Raw genomic sequence first — 22,318 nt, forward strand, 5'->3', positions numbered from 1 at the left:
TGCATATTGTTTTTTTCCTAATCTCCCCTGGATCTCTTTACAGGTTGGCATTGTGGGAAGAACAGGAGCTGGAAAAAGTTCCCTCATCTCAGCCCTTTTTAGATTATCAGAACCCGAAGGTAAAATTTGGATTGATAAGATCTTGACAACTGAAATTGGACTTCACGATTTAAGGAAGAAAATGTCAATCATACCTCAGGTATGCAAGTGAGAGCATTCTCACATATTCTTTTTTACAAGGGCACCTAAGTTTAATTGCTTTTAATTTTATTGCTTTTAAAAAAAACTGAATTAAAGGGTTGATTACCAATCCCCCTTAGTAGGGCATATTTTTAACAACAGGGATTTGCAGTAGATATTTTAATCAGATACCAGGTTTTGTTTGTTTGTTTATTCATTTGGTGGGGAGTGGGGTGGGGGAGGGAGGAGAGAGAGAGGGAAAGATAGAAAGATTCAATAACTTACCCAGATAGATTTCTGGACTCAAACTTCCCCAAGTACCCAGTTTTATCTACTGATAACCACATAATTCTGAGAATAAAATGATAAATGGTGTGTTTAGCACTCAAGAGGTTTCAATAGGAAAACATGGATTTTAAATGTCTTGATGGAATTTTGCTGTAGGAAATAAAGCTGTCTTTCAAAGGTGGTTATCTCCGGGGAAGTCTTTTTTTATAAAACTGTGGGGCTTTGAGAATTGAAGTATAGACAGAGGGTGCCAAAAAAACGTATACACATTTTAAGAAAGGAAAAAAACTATTGAAATTGTAATAATATATACTGATAACAAAGGATGAATACAAGTCACGTTTGACTTCTGCAATTACAAGAGGTGCTCAAAGTGGTTACCATCAGCGTCCAGACACTTCTGATTATGGCGAACTATTGCTTGAGTAACGTTGACCAGAGTGTCCACTTGTATACCTTAGCAGATGCTTTGGGGCGACTTTTAGATCTCAGTCATTAGTAAATGATATAAACTAGGGAGGCAGTCCAGAACAGTGAGGAAGAATATCAGACAAGGAATTCCATCTCTCTGCACCTCAGTTTTCTTTGCAGTGCAGAGCAGCTAGCAGTACCAACTCCTGGAGCTGTTGTGAGGACTACCTGTGTGAGTACAGGTGGAGTGCTTCATGCAGACCCTAACACATGGTTGCTGTGATGGTGGAGGTTTGGGCTGATGATCTCTTCCTGGGCCCTGAGTCTGTTTTCTTGTATTCTGCTTCTTAGTAGAAATATGACTTTCAGAGAGTGTTCTAGAGATTGGGGTATACTCGTATGCACAGTAAGAGCTCCTGTCATCCCTTGTGATTCACTCAACATAAATTCAGAAAATATTTATTGAGAAGTGACTATAGTATGTAGCCACGGGCCCACTGGCCTGGGGCCTCCCATCTTTTATCCTGCCCGCTGCTTTGACACACATATTCAGCTGTAGACGTGCTGAAAGTTTTTTTTTAATTTAGTTTTTTTGGTTTGGTTTATTTGGTTTTACACTCTACAATCATCTGGACATCAAAGGAAGCTGAGGAAAAACACACATATCCTCTTGAGAAGAGAAACACAGAGACGAGATGAGACAAAAAGAGCCAGGCAAATGTGCTTCCTGGCATGTGGATATAAAGAACTCTTAAATGCCTGTTTGTGGGGAAGCATATAGAACACGTTACCCAAAGAGAAGGAGAATGTAGCCCTGTATCTTAGGGTTTAGTACAGCGATTGCTACCTACCACTTATCTCTAAAATAATTGGAATCACTTCACTAGTAATTTTGAAATCAAGGTATCCCTTTCAGAACCACAATGATATGCCACCTCACGCCCATTGGGATAGCTGGTATATTAAAAATAATAATAATAACAAGCGTTGGCAATATGTAGAGCAATTGGAACCCTTGTGCATCACTAGTGGGAATATAAAATGGTACAGCCACTGTGAAAAACAGGATGGATGTTCCTCAGAAAATTAAACATAGACTTATACGATCCAGCAATTTTACTTCTAGGTAGGAACCCCAAAGAATTGAAAGCAGGGTCTTAAAGAGATATCTATACACCCATGCATTGTTCATAATAGAAGCAACCCACATGTTCATTGATGGACGAATGGATACACAAAATGTGGGCTGTCCATACAGTGGAATATAATTCAGCGTTAAAAGGGAAGGAAATTTGGACATAATGCTACAATATGGAGAGCCTTGAGGACATTATGATAAGTGAGATAAGCCAGTGACCAAAGGATAATACTGTATGAGTCCACTTATATGAGGTATCTATATGGGAGTCAAATTCATAGAGACAGGAAGTGGAATGATGGTTGCCAGGGGCTTTGAGGAGGTAGAGAATGGGGAATTGTTTAATGAGTACAGTTTCAGTTTTGTTGATGAAAGGAGCTCTGTGACTGGATGGTGGTGATGGCTGTCCAACAATGTTGAATGTATTTAATCTCTCTGAATTGTATACTCAGAAATGCTTAAGGTAGTACATTTTACATGTATTTTACCAGAATTTAAAAAAAAAACAAAAAACTTGTTTTAAAGATATTCCTTTCAGGAAAACATGGAAAGAAATTTTCAGCACATATAATCCTTGTACCAAAAGATTCCCCCTAGTTATTAGATTCATGATGTAGTAATCACCGTATGAAATATGAGTTTAAATTCCAAAAGTTTACATTTTGGTTGTACCCATCTCTGAAATGGGCTAAAGAGATTTACTTAGCAAAAATAGTGGGTGTCTGTTAAGTACTTTCATATCCTTGGATGAAAGGATCTAGAAACGTGTCCTGCATTACTTCTAATGCTCCTTAATAAGAAATGGTTGTATGCTTGTGTACATAAAAGAACTGTATAAATATAGAAATAACGTTAGATGATTCTTGGCTCTGCCAGTAATGTTTTGGAAGCACATCTGAGCGAAGACTAAATATACCTTGACATCACCAGGTTTTGGTTCTGTTCCATCAGTTTCCACCCTAGTTTTGAGCATGCTCTGTATACATACTCCAGAGAGCGTGCTTACAAAACAGTGCTGAGCTTTGTATCCATGTAGATAATGATCACCAACCATTGTAAACACAGAACCTTTATTTTTTCACTTTATATGCCTTTGTCTCCAAGGCACAATATTTGTTGATTAAAGAACAAGAGTCAGGAGAGACCGTGCAATGTGGAAAGGGTCCCAGGAAATCACTCAGAATCTTTAAGAGCGTAGACCGAGTGTCAACACGACCGGGCTCTGCCTCATGTGAGTGTGCAACCTGATGAAGTCAGCCTCCAAGCTTCAGTTTCTTGGTCCTCAAACCAGGTCTAGTAATTAACTGCCTCGCGGAATTATTGTGAAGATTGAACTGGGTGAGAAAATGTTTGTGGCCCCATGCCTGGTTCTTAGGAATGAATGAATGCCCACTAAAGAGTAACTATGATTATTAAGGAGTGGGACACTGGCTTTTCTGGTATTATTTCTACTTAAGTAAAAATAGTAACGCATTCTAGAAGGACTTTGCTCTTTAATTTCTACTTATGTAGTCCATGGTGATTCTCTTTACATTGATTCCTGATACCATAGACCAAATTGTTTATATAAATGTAAAGAGTGAAGCAAAAAAGAAAATGAGTGCAATAGGAGTTCTGGGGAAAAGCATAAGCATAGCAGAGAAATCTATCCACCGTTGGTCCCAACAGGAAAGAGTGGCACTTGTTCTTTTCTTTTGTTTTCTGGTTCCCTCCCACCAGGATTCTTTGCTGATCCCCGACCTGTACACCACTAATACACTGCAGTCCCCTGTGAAGACCACTGACATTTTTTTCTCAGCCCTCCCCAGGTTCCCACCTATTTTCTACCTCTCCTTGAGGACAGGCTGTGTGTCTCATTTCCATTGCTCTGGTGCTTATTGCCATCCCTAACAAGTTACACAAGTATTAATAATAATTCCTAACATCTGTGGAATCCTTAACACATTTTAGCCTCTCTCCTTATCTGGCAGATTTAAAAACAGGCACAGTGAGCTTAACCCACTTAACTAAGTAAGTGACAGGGCCAGGATTCAAATTTATTGCAGGGAGATTCCCAACTCCAGAGCCTGAGCGGCCAACCACTCTGACAGGGCCTTGAACGTGCGTGACTGTGATCCACAGAAGAACTGCTTTGTATCATTTCGTGCACGTGCATGCAGGCACACACAAAACAGAAGTTTGACAGAACACACTTACTGTGCTCTGTACTCTTTTTCTATTATATCCATTCTATTCTAGTTCATATAAAAGACAGAATGATGATTATGAGACACAAAATTGATTTCATGATACATTGGTTAGACCTGCAGTTTGACAAACGCTGCCCCTCCCCTCACTGTGCCCGTTTGGCGGGGCTCCAGGTCCGTGTTTCTACCTCACCAGTAGCTTCATTTACGTTCTGGATTCTCACAGCTGCCCTTGCAAGGTTAACCCCATTTTCCAGTAAGGAAACTGAGGCTTGGGGAGATTAATAACTTACCCTGAGTCAAACAGCTAATAAGCAGTAGAATGAGAACTTAAGACTGTCTGATTCCATGACCACCATATTTTGCCATATACAATGTGCATGCTGCACACTCACGTTTTTGGCCTAAAGTTTCAGTGAAAAATATCTTTCGTTTTAATCTTTTGATTCAAATTTTTATTTGATTACGTTTAGGTACTTGTTTTATTGTATTATAAAGGAATTATAGCATTTATTAACACATTATGGTACAAGAAATTTGATGTCACCAATAATTACAAAACACAGAAACAGATACAAGGTACAAGAAATTTTATGTACCGGTAATACATTTACGATATTTACGAATTATAGAAGGCCAAGAACTCTTCGTTGTTGCAAGTCCGTGTAAGTTCAACAAAACCAATTATCGTATTCCAGGGTATTATTTTGCATACAGATATCGTCATTGATTTCTAGAGTTACACTTTTAACTCATAAGCATAAATAAAAGAATTAAAATCATTTATATAGATACAGAATTAGTACTATCCACATATAATGTGCATCCTTATTTTTCCCTCATAAATTTGGGCAAAAACGTATGCATTATACTCGGCAAAATGCGGTGTATCATCTATATCTATTTTTTCCCAAATAAATGCTTGTTAAACTGAATGATGTTCTCACTGGATATTTTACCCATTTTTTTTTCTAGCACTCTACTCAAGAATTCCCTAAAACCATAACAAAACTGAATATAGAACAAAGTTGAAAGATATCTCTCCTATTGCTGTGTCCTTCATTTGCCCAGTTTGTTGGTTTTGAAAAACTGAACTGTTTGTTACTTTTGCCAGAAAACTCAAGTCACATTCAGCACTAAAAGAAAAATCATTTTAGAAATGGGTTTATTCACTTACGTGTCATTGGCTAGTCAGATACTCAATGTGTTACCTTGCCAGAGCTAAGAGCCCTTCTCTTTGCAGTCTTGCTGGCTACAGAGGTGGAGAAAGTCTGTTGGCCTGCTTACTTGGTTACTTGTCTATGCTGCTCTCTCCTCCCTCAACATGAATTAGGCAGCAGTGTTGCTTGTGTCTCCACACCCTGACTTAGGGGCCCTCAGAAGTTTAGAGCAGACTCTGCAAAGGGGGAACCCAGTGCTGTGTCCTTCAGTTCTCAAATTTGTTGAACCCGGCTCGCGTCATCTCCCCTGGCTCCCTGCTTCCTGTGGTCCTGGGTGCAGCAGTGAGCTTCCATGGCGGTCTGTTCCGGTCTCATCCCCGATACTCTTGACCCTACTATAAGCAGGTCGGATCTGGGGGAGATGTGATAGCAGCAGAGACCTGCATAGGAACAGAGGCAAGGGAGTGGTGACATATATAATCGGGCCAGTCCTGGAGGGAACTTTCCAAAACAAATACTGTATTCTTAAAAATGTACACCTCAATTTGAGTTCCAAATGTCAGGAATAAGCAAAAAATAACAGCACTTCCTAAATAAATTTTTTTTAAACAGAACAGGTATCTGAAATGTATGTGTCTTTTGTGCTCATGACTGGAAATAGTTAAATGTATTCCCCAAACAGAACACCAAGGTGAGATTATAATTCAGGGAATAGCTTGCTTATCTGAAAGGATCTAGAAAGATGGATTTCAAAACTTCTTTGGATGGATTCTCTACACCTAGAGCCCCTATTCTATTGGCACAAAGAAAATGTTTTCAATTGAAGAGGGATTCCATGGAAATGCAATATTTATTATTGCACCCCAAGGGTTGGCACAGACCAACAGCTATCATCTTTATATGATTAAACAGATTCATTTTCTAAAATATTTAATAGACTTTTAAAATCAAAGCAAAAGTTAGGTATTTTTTTAAACACTCCACTCTCCTTTTTTGGTATTTCCATTCCTTGGGGTTGTCTTCAGAAGGTTGAGAAAGGTTAACCAGAGCTGTCTCTTTAAGACTTCTTTATTACCTGATTTTCTTTCCCTATTTTTTTCTTCTTGAGAACAAAACTCAAAGAGAGAAGAGGTGGGTATGCTGTTACTAGTAAAGAAATACAACTGGATTCCAGCCTAATGCAGTCGGGCCTTTGTTTCTGACACTGAAGGTCTTCATTAAAGCCTGTGGAACTGCTCCCCGGAGCTCCTGACCTTTTTGTATCGAAAGAGGACTTTACACGACTTAAATTCTTTTTCCTTTGTTGGTGAACAATGTTCTTTTCTTCTGAATATGGATGATGATCGGTTCATTCAGAGGCTACAGGATTTAAAAAAAAAAGGAAACCAAGATTTCAAGCCACTTCAGGTGATTCTCTCATTCTTGAAACAGGGAGATGAGCTGCCATAAAGGTCTTCAGATTAGAAATGAAAATGCAGCTCTTACGACTCAAAGAAACAGTGGCAGTAGCTACTCCTGACAATATATTTTCATAGAGGGGAGTTTCCTGGTTTAGGACCGAAATGATTAGGGTAAAAAGTAAAGTGTTTGTGCTTTATCTACTTAGTTTGTAACCACTTGTACAGTTTTTGTCTTGATCCCGGGTCGTTTTAAGTATCTGAAGGTTAGCAGGTAGGGTTTCTTTTTAGGATAATGAAAGGTTTGTCTTCCAGTGGTCTATACAAAAGGTCTAGTAAGACTGTAGTGTTCAGTCTTGCAGTTGTGTTGAGGGATTATCAATTTACTGCACTAAATGCTTTGATTCAGAGTGGCCATTTTTGGGTCACACGCCTAATATGAACTTGTGTTATGTTAGTAACAAAGGAAAAAATTATTACTGAGTATGGCTCAAAGGATAGCAAAGAACTACACACATTAAACCATGATGAAAAGCAGATTTGATACTACTGCTCCATTTAAAATATGACATTGAACAAGAGCATTTGTTTCCCTAACTGGACCGTGCCAGCTCTTATTAAATGAGGTTTAATTGTGTGCCTTCAGAAAAAACATAGCACTCAGGCTAATAAATTTACTGTATATTTACATGCAGGTTGTGTGCCCTACAGTAATTGTCTACACTGAAATATTCTGCCTACAACCATTTTTATAACATTTATTTATAAGATTAGATTATTAACTTCATTGTTTGGAAGTGGGTACTTTAAATAATAATATCTATCAGAAACGATAATTAATTTGACCCTTATCTGCTCTTGCAGTGTGTGTCTAGTGTGAGCACTTTTACTACCTTTTGAAGATAATATAATAATTTATTATTTGGCAAGTGGATGAAAGTAGAATGAGGAGAAACCAAAATGAATACCAGGCATAAAACACATTGGCATATTAAAATAGGCATTGTTAACAAATTGACTGCTAGTTTTGAAGAAAGTATAGCTTCAATCAGTTCATGTTTTAGTAAATTACTTTTTTCATTCAACAAGTTTTTTTAATTGACATTTTACTCATTTTGAAATATATATTCGGCATGTCTTAACAAAGAAAAGTATTCTTACTTACTAAACTATTTTCCTCCATCTCATACTACTAAATAAACATGAGTACTTGCCTAATATATCCTTTCAGATCTGCAGTAGAGATTTTAGTAGGGACCCTTGTGCAATGGAAAAGAATTAAACTTAATTTTTTTCTCTTGATGATAATCAGCAGTGATTTGGTGATAATTAGCAGAACCTCCTTAAGGCCTACCGAGCATCTAAGGTCTCTGTTTTAAGCTCAGCATAAAGCAAGTGCTGGCATTGGCCGGGCTCAGAGTGAGCAACTCCTCTATCTGCAAAGAAGCCCACTTTAGTTTCCCTCTCTGGGGAGAGTCATCCACTTCAGGGAGTTTCCTACAGAGGACAAGGTGAGGAAAGTGACGAGAGGCCCTGATTATGAAATAGATGACTGAATTTTAAATGGCTGTCCCTGTACCGGTTCTCTTAAACCACCAAAACCACCATTCCCAAATGCTCTCTCTAGTACTGGGAGCCCTGTCATCACTTAGGGAAAGAAGAACCATTCGTCTTTTGAAAACAAAGCAATTTTTTTTGGTAGTTAGCTTAAGTAATGTCTTTCTGACGTGTCCTTTGAAAACCAGGGACTTTATCAAACTCTAGACCTCTTACCAAATATGAATTGGCTCTGTGAGAGGAACCCGAAGGAAAAGATGTTGGGGTCATAAAAGCCGAGAGGGACAAAGAAACAGTCCATGTCTTTCATATAAGTGAAGAGACCATCCGTCACCGGGCTGAAAACTTATTTCTTAACCTGTCCTCTTTCAGCCCCTTTATCTCTTCAAACACCAGTCCTCAAAGAATCTCTCAGTTTGGGCCCCAGAGTAGAATACTGCCTGTAGTCAAGAGCCTTGTGGGGAAAGCGGGAGTAGAGTTAGAGAAGACTGAGGAATAATGGGCAGCAGCCTCCCCTCACCTGACCACATATTTCTGTAAACCTCAGGGAAACAACTAAAAGAAGAGATATCGCCTAGGTTGTTGGAATCTTAAGAGTTGATAATTACAGAGCAAGAGAAGTTTTTGTGTTTTGTTTTGTTCCTTTAAATCTGAAGTAGAATGATGGTTATTCCCCTGACAAAGAACTCACTGTGGCCTAGATGGTTTAGTCTTTGATCCTAAATTCAGTAGATTTAAGGGAGACCTTAAATTTGGGTCTCGGGATTTTTCAGTTCAATTCAGTAATCATTTTTAAACATCATACAGGACCAGTGATTTTCAATGCTTTTGGGGGCATATTGGCCACTTAATCAACTTTGTGCAAATAAAGTGCACTTTTTAATACCTTTAACTTAACTTTTGCTTAGCGATACGTATTTTTTGCTGGCACATCATCTGTCTTCTGCAGCCATTTCTCCCTCACCAGTCTTCAAACTGAGACACTAGGGCACGAAGGTATTGAGTGTCTTTCTTCTTCATGACTAGAGAAGAGAAAAGTCTACCTTCTCAATTTTTCTTCTGAGGCTTTTGAGAAGTGAAGAAGAACAGTCTAGCCCTAAGGCCAGGCGAAATTTGAGGCTGGTGATTCCCTCGAGTCCAGCACTACTAGAAAAGTCGAATTTCGTCTTGCTCCCATAGCTATGCTTTTCATTGTTCTACCACCTTTATTGAAAGTAATCAATTGGGTTCTTTTCTGCTGCGCATATTCTTGAGGCCTGGGTTACTAGAGCCTTCCAGAAGGAAACGTAAACGGCCTACTTAAGCTTAGGTACAAGATTCTCTCTTGAAACCCAAAAGGAGGCATATATTTCAAGAGGAATTTAGTTGCGGCCCCTCCCAAAGCAGATGAATAGGAAGAGCTATTTAAATGAAAATAATTTTATTATGACACATGTCACAAAAGGATTTCAGGTTATGCAGCCCTTGCAGTTAATAACAAGGTTCTGTCAGTCCTGTAATCCTGATGCACAGACAAGATAATATGGGGATTAGATGATGCAAATCAGAGGGAATCTCTTCATGAATAGAGGTGCCACTGGCCCCATTAGTTTATATTCTTTTTGGACAAAGACATACAGGTTGTCCCTTTCAAACGTGTGGAGAGATTCCCAGTCCTGGCAGACTGTTTTACCAATGGAGGTGATAGCCTAATGTATTCTTTAGTGCAGTGTGGAAATATTTAACAATTTTGCTTTGTGGCCCAAACTTCAACTAACCATGCTCATAGTATTTTTCCCAGTGTCACACCAGGATTGAAAATTATGTAACTCTCTTGATGTAAACTTCCTCAAATAATTATATCCTCGTTTTTTCTGTTTAAGCAGATATATCACTATTAGGAAAGCATTTTAAAAAACCAACCCTTTTTCTTCTTCAGTTTCTTCTTAAGATGACACACTTCAACAGCTTCTTTTGTTAATGTTCAGTGGTGCAGAATAGATATTGCACTTCACTCTGTATAATGGAAATTAATAGGTTATTTTGTAAACAGGCATTTGCAACTTTATAAATCATGATTATAGCGATTTTTATTTTTTTAATTTAATTTTGTTCTGAAAGTTAGCTTTGGAATAAAAGGAAAAGATGCTACAGTAATAACATTCACTATTTTGGGGTATTTAGGAACCTGTTTTATTCGCTGGAACAATGAGGAAAAACCTGGATCCTTTTAATGAGCATACGGATGAGGAACTGTGGAATGCCTTAAAAGAGGTAATTTATAAAATGTAATGAACTTTTTAGCATCCGTAGGTGTGTATGTACATTTATAGCATTGCGAGTAATTAAGAGGGAGCTTTTTGGTTTAACTGACTTTATTCACCCCTTAGGAGAACATTGATGACACGGCTATACTTAAAATGTGTATATTGATGATGTTGAAAACCAAAAATGTAGTGCCTGATGTTCTCATTTTAACTTTTTTCCTAGAACCCAAAGCAATTAGATACATTATCTTATTTGCCCTTAGCAGAGCACTAAACTAGAAGTTATAATTATGGGTTCAAATTCTACTAGTGACCTAGTGGCTAATTAATTACCCTACAGCATTCATTTTACTCTTCTGGTCTTTAGGGGACATTAATAGTTCTTTTCATTATTAACTAAAAGATGAATGAGGTCATACTAATAAAATACTCTGAAGTTTTATAAGAAATTGTTTATGAAGGTAAATTATACAGTTAAAATGTGATAATATTTATTGGTAAACATGTTTTAATGCTGCAGAGAGAATGCAGGTAAAAGAACCCTGGAACTTTTGCTTCATTTTTGTACATTAATTTCTAGAGTATTTTCTATTATTTGTGTTGTGTTTTCCTTTGGACCCCGTCTTTGAATTTTTTCTCCCTTGGTATGAGAAGGATTTTGGCTGTTAAGGCGCTATTGGTTTGTATATTTTAATACTCATTATTTTGTCTGTTTGCCCTAGTTCTGCAAATTGATTCTAAGCTACTGGAATGGCACAAACCATATCTAGACTTCTAAATCACTGACAGACTTCTCATCCCTCACAGGACTTAGCTCAATCTTTCGCTTTTAAAAAGTGAGCACTTATAAACCTGTACTGAATGTTGATTAACATTCTCTTCATTTCAGAGAGGTGTGGCTCATTTCTTTAAAAAGAAAAAATAAGGCACAATTTCAATGATCAATTGCTCACATTGTTGTTGTTTTGAATCTGCGTTTGTCATATCACGTCACCCTTCCAGAGATAGCTCTGAAATCTTGAATTTATAAATGAGCTCTGACTGTGAACAAGCAGATTTGGAGGCCCAACAATTTCCTGCCAGTAATTCTGGTTTCTGAAGGCATGTCAGTACTGAGTCTTCCCACACCCACCTGCTTTCCAGCAACTGTGGGGATTTTATTTTCCTAAATCAGGCTGACTACTTCATCTTCTCTTACTTGAAAAGCAGTGGACCGCTAATTTCATTTAAGGTGGGAGGTCTTTCTACAGTGAAATTCTAGAAGAGGTGGGAGAACAGTTAACCATTAAATATGAAGAAAGATAGGATGGTCCACTGCTCTTGAACTTTCAGGGCCCATTTAATGGTGAAATTGTGACAGACCTTTGAAAAACAGGAATTACTGGTAAATTATTTTTCTATTTGTTTCAGAGCTTGAGATTGCTCTTTTCAGATTCAGATAGTAAAATTACTCTAGAAACATATTGCTCCATGGACAGTGAAGAAATGTTAATTGGGAGACGCATCCTGTCAAAAACTATCTTAGAACTTCTCTGTAACTTGTACTTAATTCATCTGTAGTAGCCAAAATTAAAATTTAGAAGCCTCCCAGAATTCTAAAAATGATGAGATGGTGAAATTGGTAGATGATATTAAGATCTACCTTTATTTAAACTACATTTGGAACTTCCTGTGAATAGAAATAAACTTGAATTTATTTCACAAGTGAAGTCAGTGGTTTCCATGTGTTGCTTCTGGAATTGACCTTGTTGCCTCAGTGATACTTCTTCGCGTGGGAAGTCATCCCATCATTGTGTTTCTCCATGAATTATTTATTTATGCCTTTTGTATGTTTTGTTTTTCAATGAAAGATTTGGTATCCTAATTTTTAGAAAATTTACCAAATATTTCACTGAAAAACATAGAAAGCAATGAGGTAAAATTTTAGGTGGACTAAAATCCCTAGTCAGCTGGTTTATAAATGATGCCAAAATGGAAATGGGAGCCCAGACTCATAGGTTGGCTTAACATTCAGTAAGAGAGCACTGCATTTTTCCTTTCATGAAGTTCAAATTAAAGGAAAAGATACTTTAAAAAAAAAAAAATTCCGGGCCTGCACGGTGGCTCAGGCGGTTAGAGCTCCATGCTCCTAACTCCGAAGGCTGCCGGTTCGATTCCCACATGGCCCAGTGGGCTCTCAACCACAAGGTTCCCAGTTCGATTCCTTGAGTCCCGCAAGGGATGGTGGGCTCCGCCCCCTGCAACTAAGATTGAACATGGCACCTTGAGCTGAGCTGCTGCTGAGCTCCCGGATAGCTCAGTTGGTTGGAGTGCATCCTCTCAACCACAAGGTTGCCGGTTCGACTCCCGCAAGGGATGGTGGGCTGCGCCCCCTGCAACTAACAACGGCAACTGGACCTGGAACTGAGCTGCGCCCTCCACAACTAAGACTGAGAGGACAACTTGAAGCTGGACAGCAGCCTCCACAACTAAAATTGAAAGGACAGCAATTTGACTTGGAAAAAAGTCCCGGAAGTACATACACAGTGTTCCCCAATAAAGTCCTGTTCCCCTTCCCCAATAAAATCTTAAAAAAAAAAAAAAAAAATTCCTCTTAGTTCTGCTGCCTCCTTCTCCCAGAGATGGGCTTTCAGAAGGGAGACAGATCTATGAATGTTGCTCGCCTCTTCTTGGTATTTTTAAAAATATGCTGAAAATGCTTTTTTCTAATGTACTCAGAAATAGCCAGCTATAAACTAAAGGAAGTTCATTAGAAATCAGTGCTGATTGGGGAACCTAAAAAGCAATGGCAGCTCTATAAATATTACATAACTAATGGCTAAACATAAATCAATTTATCAGTAAAAGGTCAAAGATGCAAGACTATCATATCTATATGTATATAGTCTCAGAACTGATAAATTCAAAGAATAAAAATACAGCAGAACATGGAGAGAGACAGACTAGCTGACAGCATTATCAATAATAGACAATATCTATGGATCTCTTGCTTTATATCAAACACGGTTGGAAACTCTACACATACTGACTCATACTCCAACAATTTTGGGAGGGAGGCATCTTTATTATTATAATATTATAGTCTTATTTACAGGTTAGGCAGCTAAGATAGAGAAAGTTCAGGAACTTGCCCACTTGGCAGAGCCAGATGGGACTCATGCCCAGGCAATCTAGCTTCAAGGTCCCAATTTTTTATTTAAAAATTTTCAGATCACAGGAAAGTCAAACAGTCTGACTGAACACACATATGCCCTTTACCTAGATCCATTAATTGTTAATATTTTGCCACATTTGCTTCCTCTCTTCTACAATCTGTATTGTGCTGAACTGTTTGAAAGTAAGTTGCAGAAATTTTTATTAAATTTGCTATTCACCCTTATATATGTAAATATGTACCTTACAGAAACAAGGACATTCTCCTACATTATACAGTTATCTCACTCAAGAAATTTACTAGTAATATTATGCTGCTATCTAATGTTTTCAAATTCTCCAGTTGTTATTCCTACTTACTATGTTATATTGCCTCCAGTCTCTTTTTCTCAGCTCCAACACTTAATTATAACATGAATGTAGAATAACACTACAGGGGGCCTTCACATTTGTTTCATTCTCAACCATCCCTGATTTTTAAATGAAGACAGAGTCTCAGAAAACAGTGTTTTCCAGAACACATGTTCATTGTTCTTCATCTCACAACCCTTCTCATCAGGCAGATATGGACAACCTGAACGAGGGTCAAAACCAAATTACTGATGAGATATATCATCTGAGTTAGGCAGATGTGAGATCATTTTTTCAAAGCCTGGCTGTCAGTCTTCAGATAGACCAGTTTGCGTACAGAAGTGTTACAAAAGTCAGCTCCGCAGGAAAAGCTGATCAAGACCTTGCCACTATCATACTTTTGATCAGTCCCATCACCTGGGGCATAGAGCTATGAATATGTGCCATAAAAAGAATACTTAGTAAGTCCTCTTCCTTGTCCTGGAGGGGGCGTTGACTAAGTTGACATACTCCATTTTAGAATTTTCAGTACAAGGACTTGCACCACAATTTAGATCTTACACTTTAGATGTTGTATACCTTTCATGCTAATGCTAAGTACCAATACCGTATTTAATCCTGACTCAGAATTTTAGTTTGTTAGGATTTGACTTCCATCACGAACACAACTCGAGATCACATTCATAAGAAGTGCTTCAGCGTTTAGGATACCATGAAAATATTGCCTACTTACCTTTGGTGTTTTGTTATTTAACATCGTAATTCTGTGTCCGTGCTTATCGGTCATCACTCACTCATCAATCTGTTCATTTCTTAATTTGAAATGTATTTACTTTTTCTTCTTTAACTCTCAAGTATAGCCTCAGTTTGGTTCTTGCTCCATAAAATCTCCCCACAATAGTCATTGAACTAAGCTCTACCATCCTGTATAGTTTCAGATTATCTTTGGTGATTAAGAGTTTTTGTTTTTTAATGTACAATGATTATAATTTTTTGAACAGAGGTTACTATAAGCACCGTCTATCACCACAGTCTGGGGGAAATAAAATGTTATGTTGTGCCCTGTTTTTCATGAGTTTTTATTCACTAAAAAATATTTATGAGATTGAAGTAAATACACTTGACTGGTCAAGCAATATGGGATTAAATTTGGGAAAGAACCATCACTAAAATCGACTCCAAATTTACTAATATATGAAATGTAGTTTGCCAATGTATGAATTTGTACTTTTTTTTTACTTTAAAACCTTCCAAAAGGGCAAGGTACTGATAAGTTTATTTTTAGAGAGCCATACTTCCTGCAATCATTAAAAAGAAAAAAAAAAAAAGTTTCCTTTTAGTGTATTAACTACTTTGCAAAATATATTTTTGGGAAACTTGATTCAACCATAAAGCTCCTTTTAACTTTTCTGTTTAGACTTCATTGGGAGATATGGCTTCATTTTTTGAGAGACTTACTTAACTAATCCCTCGGGGGGGTTCCTAGTAGATATATGTGCCATCAAAGGGGGCACACTGAGATGATTTCTTTTCACCAACTTTATTGAGGTATAATTTACATACCAGAAAGTTCCCCCCTTGTAAGTGATTCAGTGATGTTGATAAATCACCACAGTCCAACTTTAGAACATTTGTCTCCCCCAAAATTTTCATGTCCATTCTCAGTTAACCTTCCAGTCGCTAGACAACCACTGTCCTGCTTTTTGTCTCTATAAATTCCTGTAGGTAACTTTCAACTTAAAATTAAGAAGGAACATTTTACTTTTTTTAAATATTTTACCTTGAGAATAATTTTAGTTAACATACTGTATATGTCATAATGAAATTGGCACGACATGAATAGACTGTGCCTACTGATGGCAACCAAGAGGAGTCTTGATTCCCATTAAGTTTCTGCTCTTAAGTCAATATTTCTACCCTGAATTAACTCGACCATCCTTCTCCGTGAACACTAACTAGAAGTAACTCTCCCTGGTGTGTGACCATCCACGGAAAATACAGAGGTTCCAAGGATTTCAAAGCTCTAACGTATAGGAAGCTTGTCTACTGCAGTAGTTTGTTTAGGGGGAAAAAAAAAAAAATCTTCTTTCTACATACATAGGTACAACTTAAAGAAGCCATCGAAGATCTTCCCGGTAAAATGGATACTGAATTAGCAGAATCCGGATCAAACTTCAGTGTTGGACAGAGACAGCTGGTATGCCTTGCCAGGGCTATTCTCAAGAAAAATCGGATATTGATAATTGATGAAGCAACAGCAAATGTGGATCCAAGGTACAGAGCTGAGTTCCATGTAATCCTGAATCCAAGTTTTAAATGTGGTAAAATAAGAAACATTTAGTGAAGCTGAAAATTTTTTCTAAGTGCTCTCTGTGCTCCAAAGATACCTGTTGATAACATTAATTCTGGCAAACAGGAAGAAACCAAAACATGTTGTACAGCGTTAATTATGATACTATTAGGCATCCTAAGAGAACTAGATTCCTAAATTTAACTCCTGATAGTTTCAAGCAATTTAAAGGGAAGACTATGTTCCATTGTTTTATGAAAAATAGTAAATGTCTAAATAGACTTTATACTTAGTTTTTAAAGAACAAGACCAGGCTTAAAGTACTGATTTTTAAAAACATTATAAAAATAACATGTGATCTTTTTAAGTCTTGTTTGTCTTCACTGAACTAAACTCACCTTCTGTGATTCCAGAACTGATGAGTTAATACAAAAAAAAATCCGTGAGAAATTTGCCCAGTGCACTGTGCTAACCATTGCACACAGGTTGAACACCATTATCGACAGCGACAAGATTATGGTAAGAACTTCACCTGTGGAATTCCAGTTGTTTCCATTTATGTTCTATTTTCAACTTATGCTGTCTTGGGAAGCTTGATAGAAACCTCTAATAAGTTAATATTCTGTTAAATTTCTTTGCGTTCCTTACAATAACTCAGATACTTCACTACATATTCAGAATGTGGTATTAAATAATATATCCAGTAATTCCATATTTTCATATTAATAGCTTTAAGATGGTCAACCATGAAAATATTCCAAATCCAATCTAAGGCTTCATATTACAGGGTGATAGAACATAGTCATTTTTTCTGTGTCACAGTTGTCTTAGCATTTTGGATTCCCATAATCAAAAATTTACTCTTCCATTTGGACTGCCAGGAGGTTGTTGGGTAAGGTTGCAAAATTTCTCAGCTGTTGGAACATTCACAAGATGCGTTTCAGAGGGAGTCTATGAGAAGAAAGGGCCTAGTCAGAAAAACTATGCATTTCAACAGAAAGGATTTGATATAGGAAATTTGTTACATAGACTTGGAGGGCTGGGAAAGTGAAACGAAACACTGGGGTAATAATTTTAGGAAGCAGTTACCGTGCCCTGGGACATATCTCCAGGCCTAGGAACTCTAAGGAAAGCTCCTAAAGAGTCAGTGTTCAGACCTCCAAAGGGCGGGTGGGGGGGACACTGCCCAGCTAATGGTCATATGTGATGGAGGGAACAGGATGATGCTGGTTTTCAATGTGCTAACAGAAGATGGAGGCTGGAGCCAAGTCCCACTGCTGGGGTGATGTTGGTATGGCTGACAGAAACCAGGTAGACCATTTGATGTGTCCTGCCTTCAGTCGCCCCTGGTGCCCCCTACTGGAAGAACGTAACAGCCAACTGGCCAAAGAGCCTCTGAAATGTGGTTTGTAGAGACCCAGTCCCAGCATCACAGATGAGAGTGTAGGAAGAAAGGTAGATCTGGGACCGAGAGATGGTAGATAAACAGCCAGCAAGTCTCTTACACAGTAGATCCAAGTAGTGCACACATGGCAGATTCTAAACTTTGGTTACGACTCGGCATATGTCTAGTATCTCTGTCCAGGTTTGATTGGCTCTTTCTCCCTTAGCAATTCAGTCTTTTCCTTCCTTTATTTCCCTTCTCCTTCCCTCCCTTTTCTCCCTCTCTTCTCATTCCTCCTCTCTTTTTCTTTTTCCTCTGTTACTTGCTCAGTTTCAGTAAATCTTAGAATGTGGTTTTATAAAATGAAAAGGAAATCATCCCTCAAAGGAAAAATCTTTGGCTGCAGATAAGCCCAAAGAATGTAATTTTTTTCAGGCTAACCCCAGCCTGTGGCAATGGACAGATTTTCATCCATCTTGTGGATGCTAACTGTTGTCACTAGACAGCACAGTATCCAGTGATGCTCTGATTAGTAATGAAGAAGTAAATACTGGTAGATAAAGAAGGCCTGTGTGGTACATGACAGGCCACAAATGGAGTTAACCAGTGATTTTTTTATGGTCATACAAAACAGGTTAAACGATCAGTAATAAACGATCACTAATATCCAAACTTCCTTGAGTCCAGTGGTAATGGAGCTGTCACTTTTGATTTCTTGGGTGATTTCTGGAATATTACCTCCAGCCCTAACGCACATGCATTGTTAGAGGGATCACCAATAGGGTCATTGAGAAGACGCTAGACTGTCAGCATTGAAGTAGTGCCTTTAGCCTTGTCACTCCCCAGAGCTGCACATGTACAGAAATGAGCTCTGGTGAGGCATACCATAGGAGTGGGGCATTTCCACCCAAAATGATGCTTTAAGCTTCAAGCAGTGCCTCTGGTCATCTGGACAAGCGCATTGCAGCAGGAGACAGACCACTCCAGCAGACTTTTGTGAGTGACTTTGTGACTTTCCAAGATTACAGGACAGTGACTCTTACTGGATTCCATAACATAGTTTGGCATCAAGCATTCTTAGTCCTTCATGTTGTGTTCTTGAATTGGAAGATAACCCTTCATTTCTGCTTTTCACCTGTTACTTTGTTCTCATGTCTAGTGTTGTGTTTCATAGACTGTCCACCAGACCATCCTACTTCCACGATAAATGAATGATGCTAAGAAGTTTACCTGTTTCAAGCACGTTGGCTGGCTTTAGATGCCGCAACAGAAAGATGGCTTCGTCTCCAGCCTAGTTGGGGGTCCGTTCAAATAAAAGCTTTGCTCCTAAATGTACCATATAGATTTCTGTTTGGTTTTTGGTATTGCAACACTGGTGGTAGAAGCTTCCTTTTATTATACAGAGGGTGCCAAAAAAAATACACATTTTTTTAAATAAAAGTTTATTGGGGTGACAATTGTTAGTAAAGTTACATTGATTTCAGGTGTACAGTTCTGTATTACATCATCTATAAATCCCATTGTGTGTTCACCACCCAGAGTCAGTTCTCCTTCCATCACCATATATTTGATCCCCTTTACCCTCATCTACGACCCTCTTCCCCCTTAACCTCTGGTAACCACTAAACTATTGTCTGTGTCTATGAGTTTTTGTTTCTCATTTGTTTCTCTTGTTCTTTTGTTGTTTTTGGTTTATATACCACGTATCAGTGAAATCATATGGTTCTCTGCTTTTTCTGTCTGACTTATTTCATAGCTTAGCATTATAATCTCAAGATCCATCCATGTTGTCACAAATGGTCCTATTTCATCTTTTCTTACCACCGAATAGTATTCCATTGTGTATATATACCACAACTTCTTTATCCATTCATCTATCGAAGGACATTTTAGTTGTTTCCATGTCTTGGCCACCATAAATAAAGCCACAGTGAACATTGGAGCACACGTGTCTTTATGGATAAATGTTTTCAGATTTTTTGGGTAGACACCCAGGAGAGGGATTGCTGGGTCATACGATAATTCTATTTGTAATTTTTTGAGGAACCTCCACACTGCCTTCCATAGCGGCTGCACCAGTCTGCATTCCCACCAACAATGTATGAGGGTTCCTTTTTCTCCACAGCCTCTCCAACACTTGTTACTATTTGTCTTGTTGATGACAGCCATTCTAAGTGGGGTGAGGTGATATCTCATTGTGGTTTTTATTTGCATTTCTCTGATGATTAGTGATGTTGAGCATTTTTTCATATGTCTATTTGCCATTTGTATGTCCTCTTTGGAGAAATGTTTCTTCATGTCCTCTGTCCATTTTTCAATCGGGTTGTTTGTTTTTTTGTTCTTGAGTTGCATGAGTTCCTTGTTTATTTTGGATATTAGCCCCCTATCGGACACGCTGTTTGCAAAAATCTTCTCTCATTCAGTTGATTGCCTCTTTATTTTGTCGATGGTTTCTTTTTTTCTTTTTTTAAATTTTTATTTATTTATTATTTTGTCGATGGTTTCTTTTGCTGTGCAGAAGCTTTTAAGTTTGATATAGTCCCATTCATTTATTTTAGCTTTTACTTCCCTTACCTTGGGAGTCAAATTCATAAAATGCTCTTTGAACCCAGGGTCCATGAGTTTAGTACCTATGTTTTCTTCTATGCAGTTTATTGTTTCAGGTCTTATTCTTAAATCTTTGATCAGTTTTGAATTAATTTTGGTACATGGTGACAGATAGCAGTCCAGTTTCATTCTTTTGCACGTGGCTATCCAATTCCCCCAGCACCATTTATTGAAGAGGCTGTCTTTTCTCCATTGTATGTTTTTTGCTTCTTTGTCAAAAATTATCTGTCCATATTTATGTGGTTTTATTTCTGAGTTCTCAATTCAATTCCATTGGTCTATGTGTCTGTTGCCCTGTAGTACAAGCTAAAGTCAGGGAGTGTGATACCTCCAGTATTCTTTTTTCTTAAGATTGCTTTGGCTATTTGGGGTCTTTTGTGGTTCCAAACAAATCTGATGATTTTTTGTTCTATTTCTTTAAAAAATGCTATTGGGATTTTGATGGGGATTGCATCAAATCTGTATATTGCTTTGGATAATGTGGCCATTTTAACTATGTTGATTCTTCCAATCCATGAGCACGGAATATCTTTCCATTTCTTTGTGTCTTCTTCAATTTCTTTTAAAAATGTCTTGTAGTTTTCAGCATATAGGTCTTTCACATCCTTGGTTAAGTTTATTCCTAGGTATTTTATTCTTTTTGCTGCAATTGCAAAGGGAATTGTTTTTTGTATTTCTTTTTCTGAGATTTCATTGTTAGTATATAGGAATGCAATGGACTTTTGTACGTTGATTTTGTAGCCAGCACCTTTACTCTATTCGTTGATTGTTTCTAATAGCTTTTTGGTGGAGTCTTTAGGGTTTTCTATATATAGCATCATGTCATCTGCAAAGAGTGATAATTTAACTTCTTCATTCCCAATCTGGATGCCTTTTATTTCTTTCTCTTGCCTGATTGCTCTGGCGAGGACTTCCAACACTGTTGAAAAGCAGAGGTGATAGGGGACAGCCCTGTCGTGTTCCTGAACGTAGAGCAAAGGGCTTCAGTTTTTCACCATTAATTATGAGATTAGCTGAGGGCTTGTCATATATGGCCTTTATTATGTTAAGGTATTTTCTTTCTATACCTATTTTATTAAGTGTTTTAATCATATATACACATTTTAAGAAAGAAAAAAACTGTCTTAAAATTGTAATACTCAATATATACCGATAACAAATGATGAATACAAGTTATGTGTATACATTTTTTGGGCACCCCAGTATAATACTTAGAAATTCTGTTACCTTGGAATGTATGGTAAGTTAGGGGAACAGCAAGGAAGGACAAAATTTGGCAAAATTGTCAGCTGGTCACTCCTAAATCTTATCCTGGATGTCCAGTTCATGAGTATCCCCTTAACCAATCAGTTTTGTTGCTGTTATCAAAGTGTGTTCATTTGTTTAATGCTATACTTATCAGTATTTCCTAGTAAATTTTGAGAACCTCAAATTTTTCTCTCTTGATCAGTGTCTTTGTTCAAATCCTTAATGTGGTTTTACAAAGTAATTTATAGCCCGGCCCCTCCCACCTTTCTAGCCTTGTCCCACTCTCTTTCCTCTGTAGTTAAAAACTGCGTTGATCGTCTTCCAGTTCTCCAAAGGCGGTATTCACTCACTTTTACAATTGTGCCCTCTCTCCCCACTGGTTGTTGGTGGCTTAGACTGAGGTGCTAGCAGTGGAGGTAGTGAGATGGTTGGATTTGGGGTAGATATTGAAGTAGAGCCAAGCAGACTGTGTGATGGATTGAACATGGGATACGCGGGAAGAGAGAGGAGTCAGTACTGGTTTCTAGGTGTAGAGCATCTGGGTGAATGGGGAAGACTGAGCGAGAAGTCGGGTTAGAAAAGAGAAATGCAAGGGTTCTCTTTAGATTGTGTTACCTTTGCAATGACTGACCTTGTTTTCTGGGGTGGACCTTGCATTTCAACATGGAGCTGCCTTCCTAATTCCAACTCCTGTCTTGGGAGACCTTCATTGTAGAACTCCC

The 22,318-nt window shown here is 38.0% G+C and overlaps 1 protein-coding gene across 3 annotated transcripts in view; it reads left to right on the forward strand.

Annotated features, from left to right (window-relative positions):
• Nucleotides 1-22,318, forward strand: part of ABCC4 (ATP binding cassette subfamily C member 4 (PEL blood group)) — a 246,122-nt gene that overhangs the window by 205,352 nt on the left and 18,452 nt on the right. For all 3 annotated transcript variants that reach the window (XM_019737179.3, XM_074329431.2, XM_074329430.2), the window contains 4 exons: nucleotides 44-199; nucleotides 10,481-10,570; nucleotides 16,169-16,341; nucleotides 16,771-16,876. In XM_019737179.3, coding sequence (XP_019592738.3) covers nucleotides 44-199; nucleotides 10,481-10,570; nucleotides 16,169-16,341; nucleotides 16,771-16,876 — 525 coding nt within the window. The remainder of the gene's footprint in view (nucleotides 1-43; nucleotides 200-10,480; nucleotides 10,571-16,168; nucleotides 16,342-16,770; nucleotides 16,877-22,318) is intronic.

Source organism: Rhinolophus sinicus, chromosome 16, assembly GCF_057876585.1.
Source record: "Rhinolophus sinicus isolate RSI-liver-muscle chromosome 16, RSI-T2T, whole genome shotgun sequence".
NCBI lineage: Eukaryota > Metazoa > Chordata > Mammalia > Chiroptera > Rhinolophidae > Rhinolophus > Rhinolophus sinicus.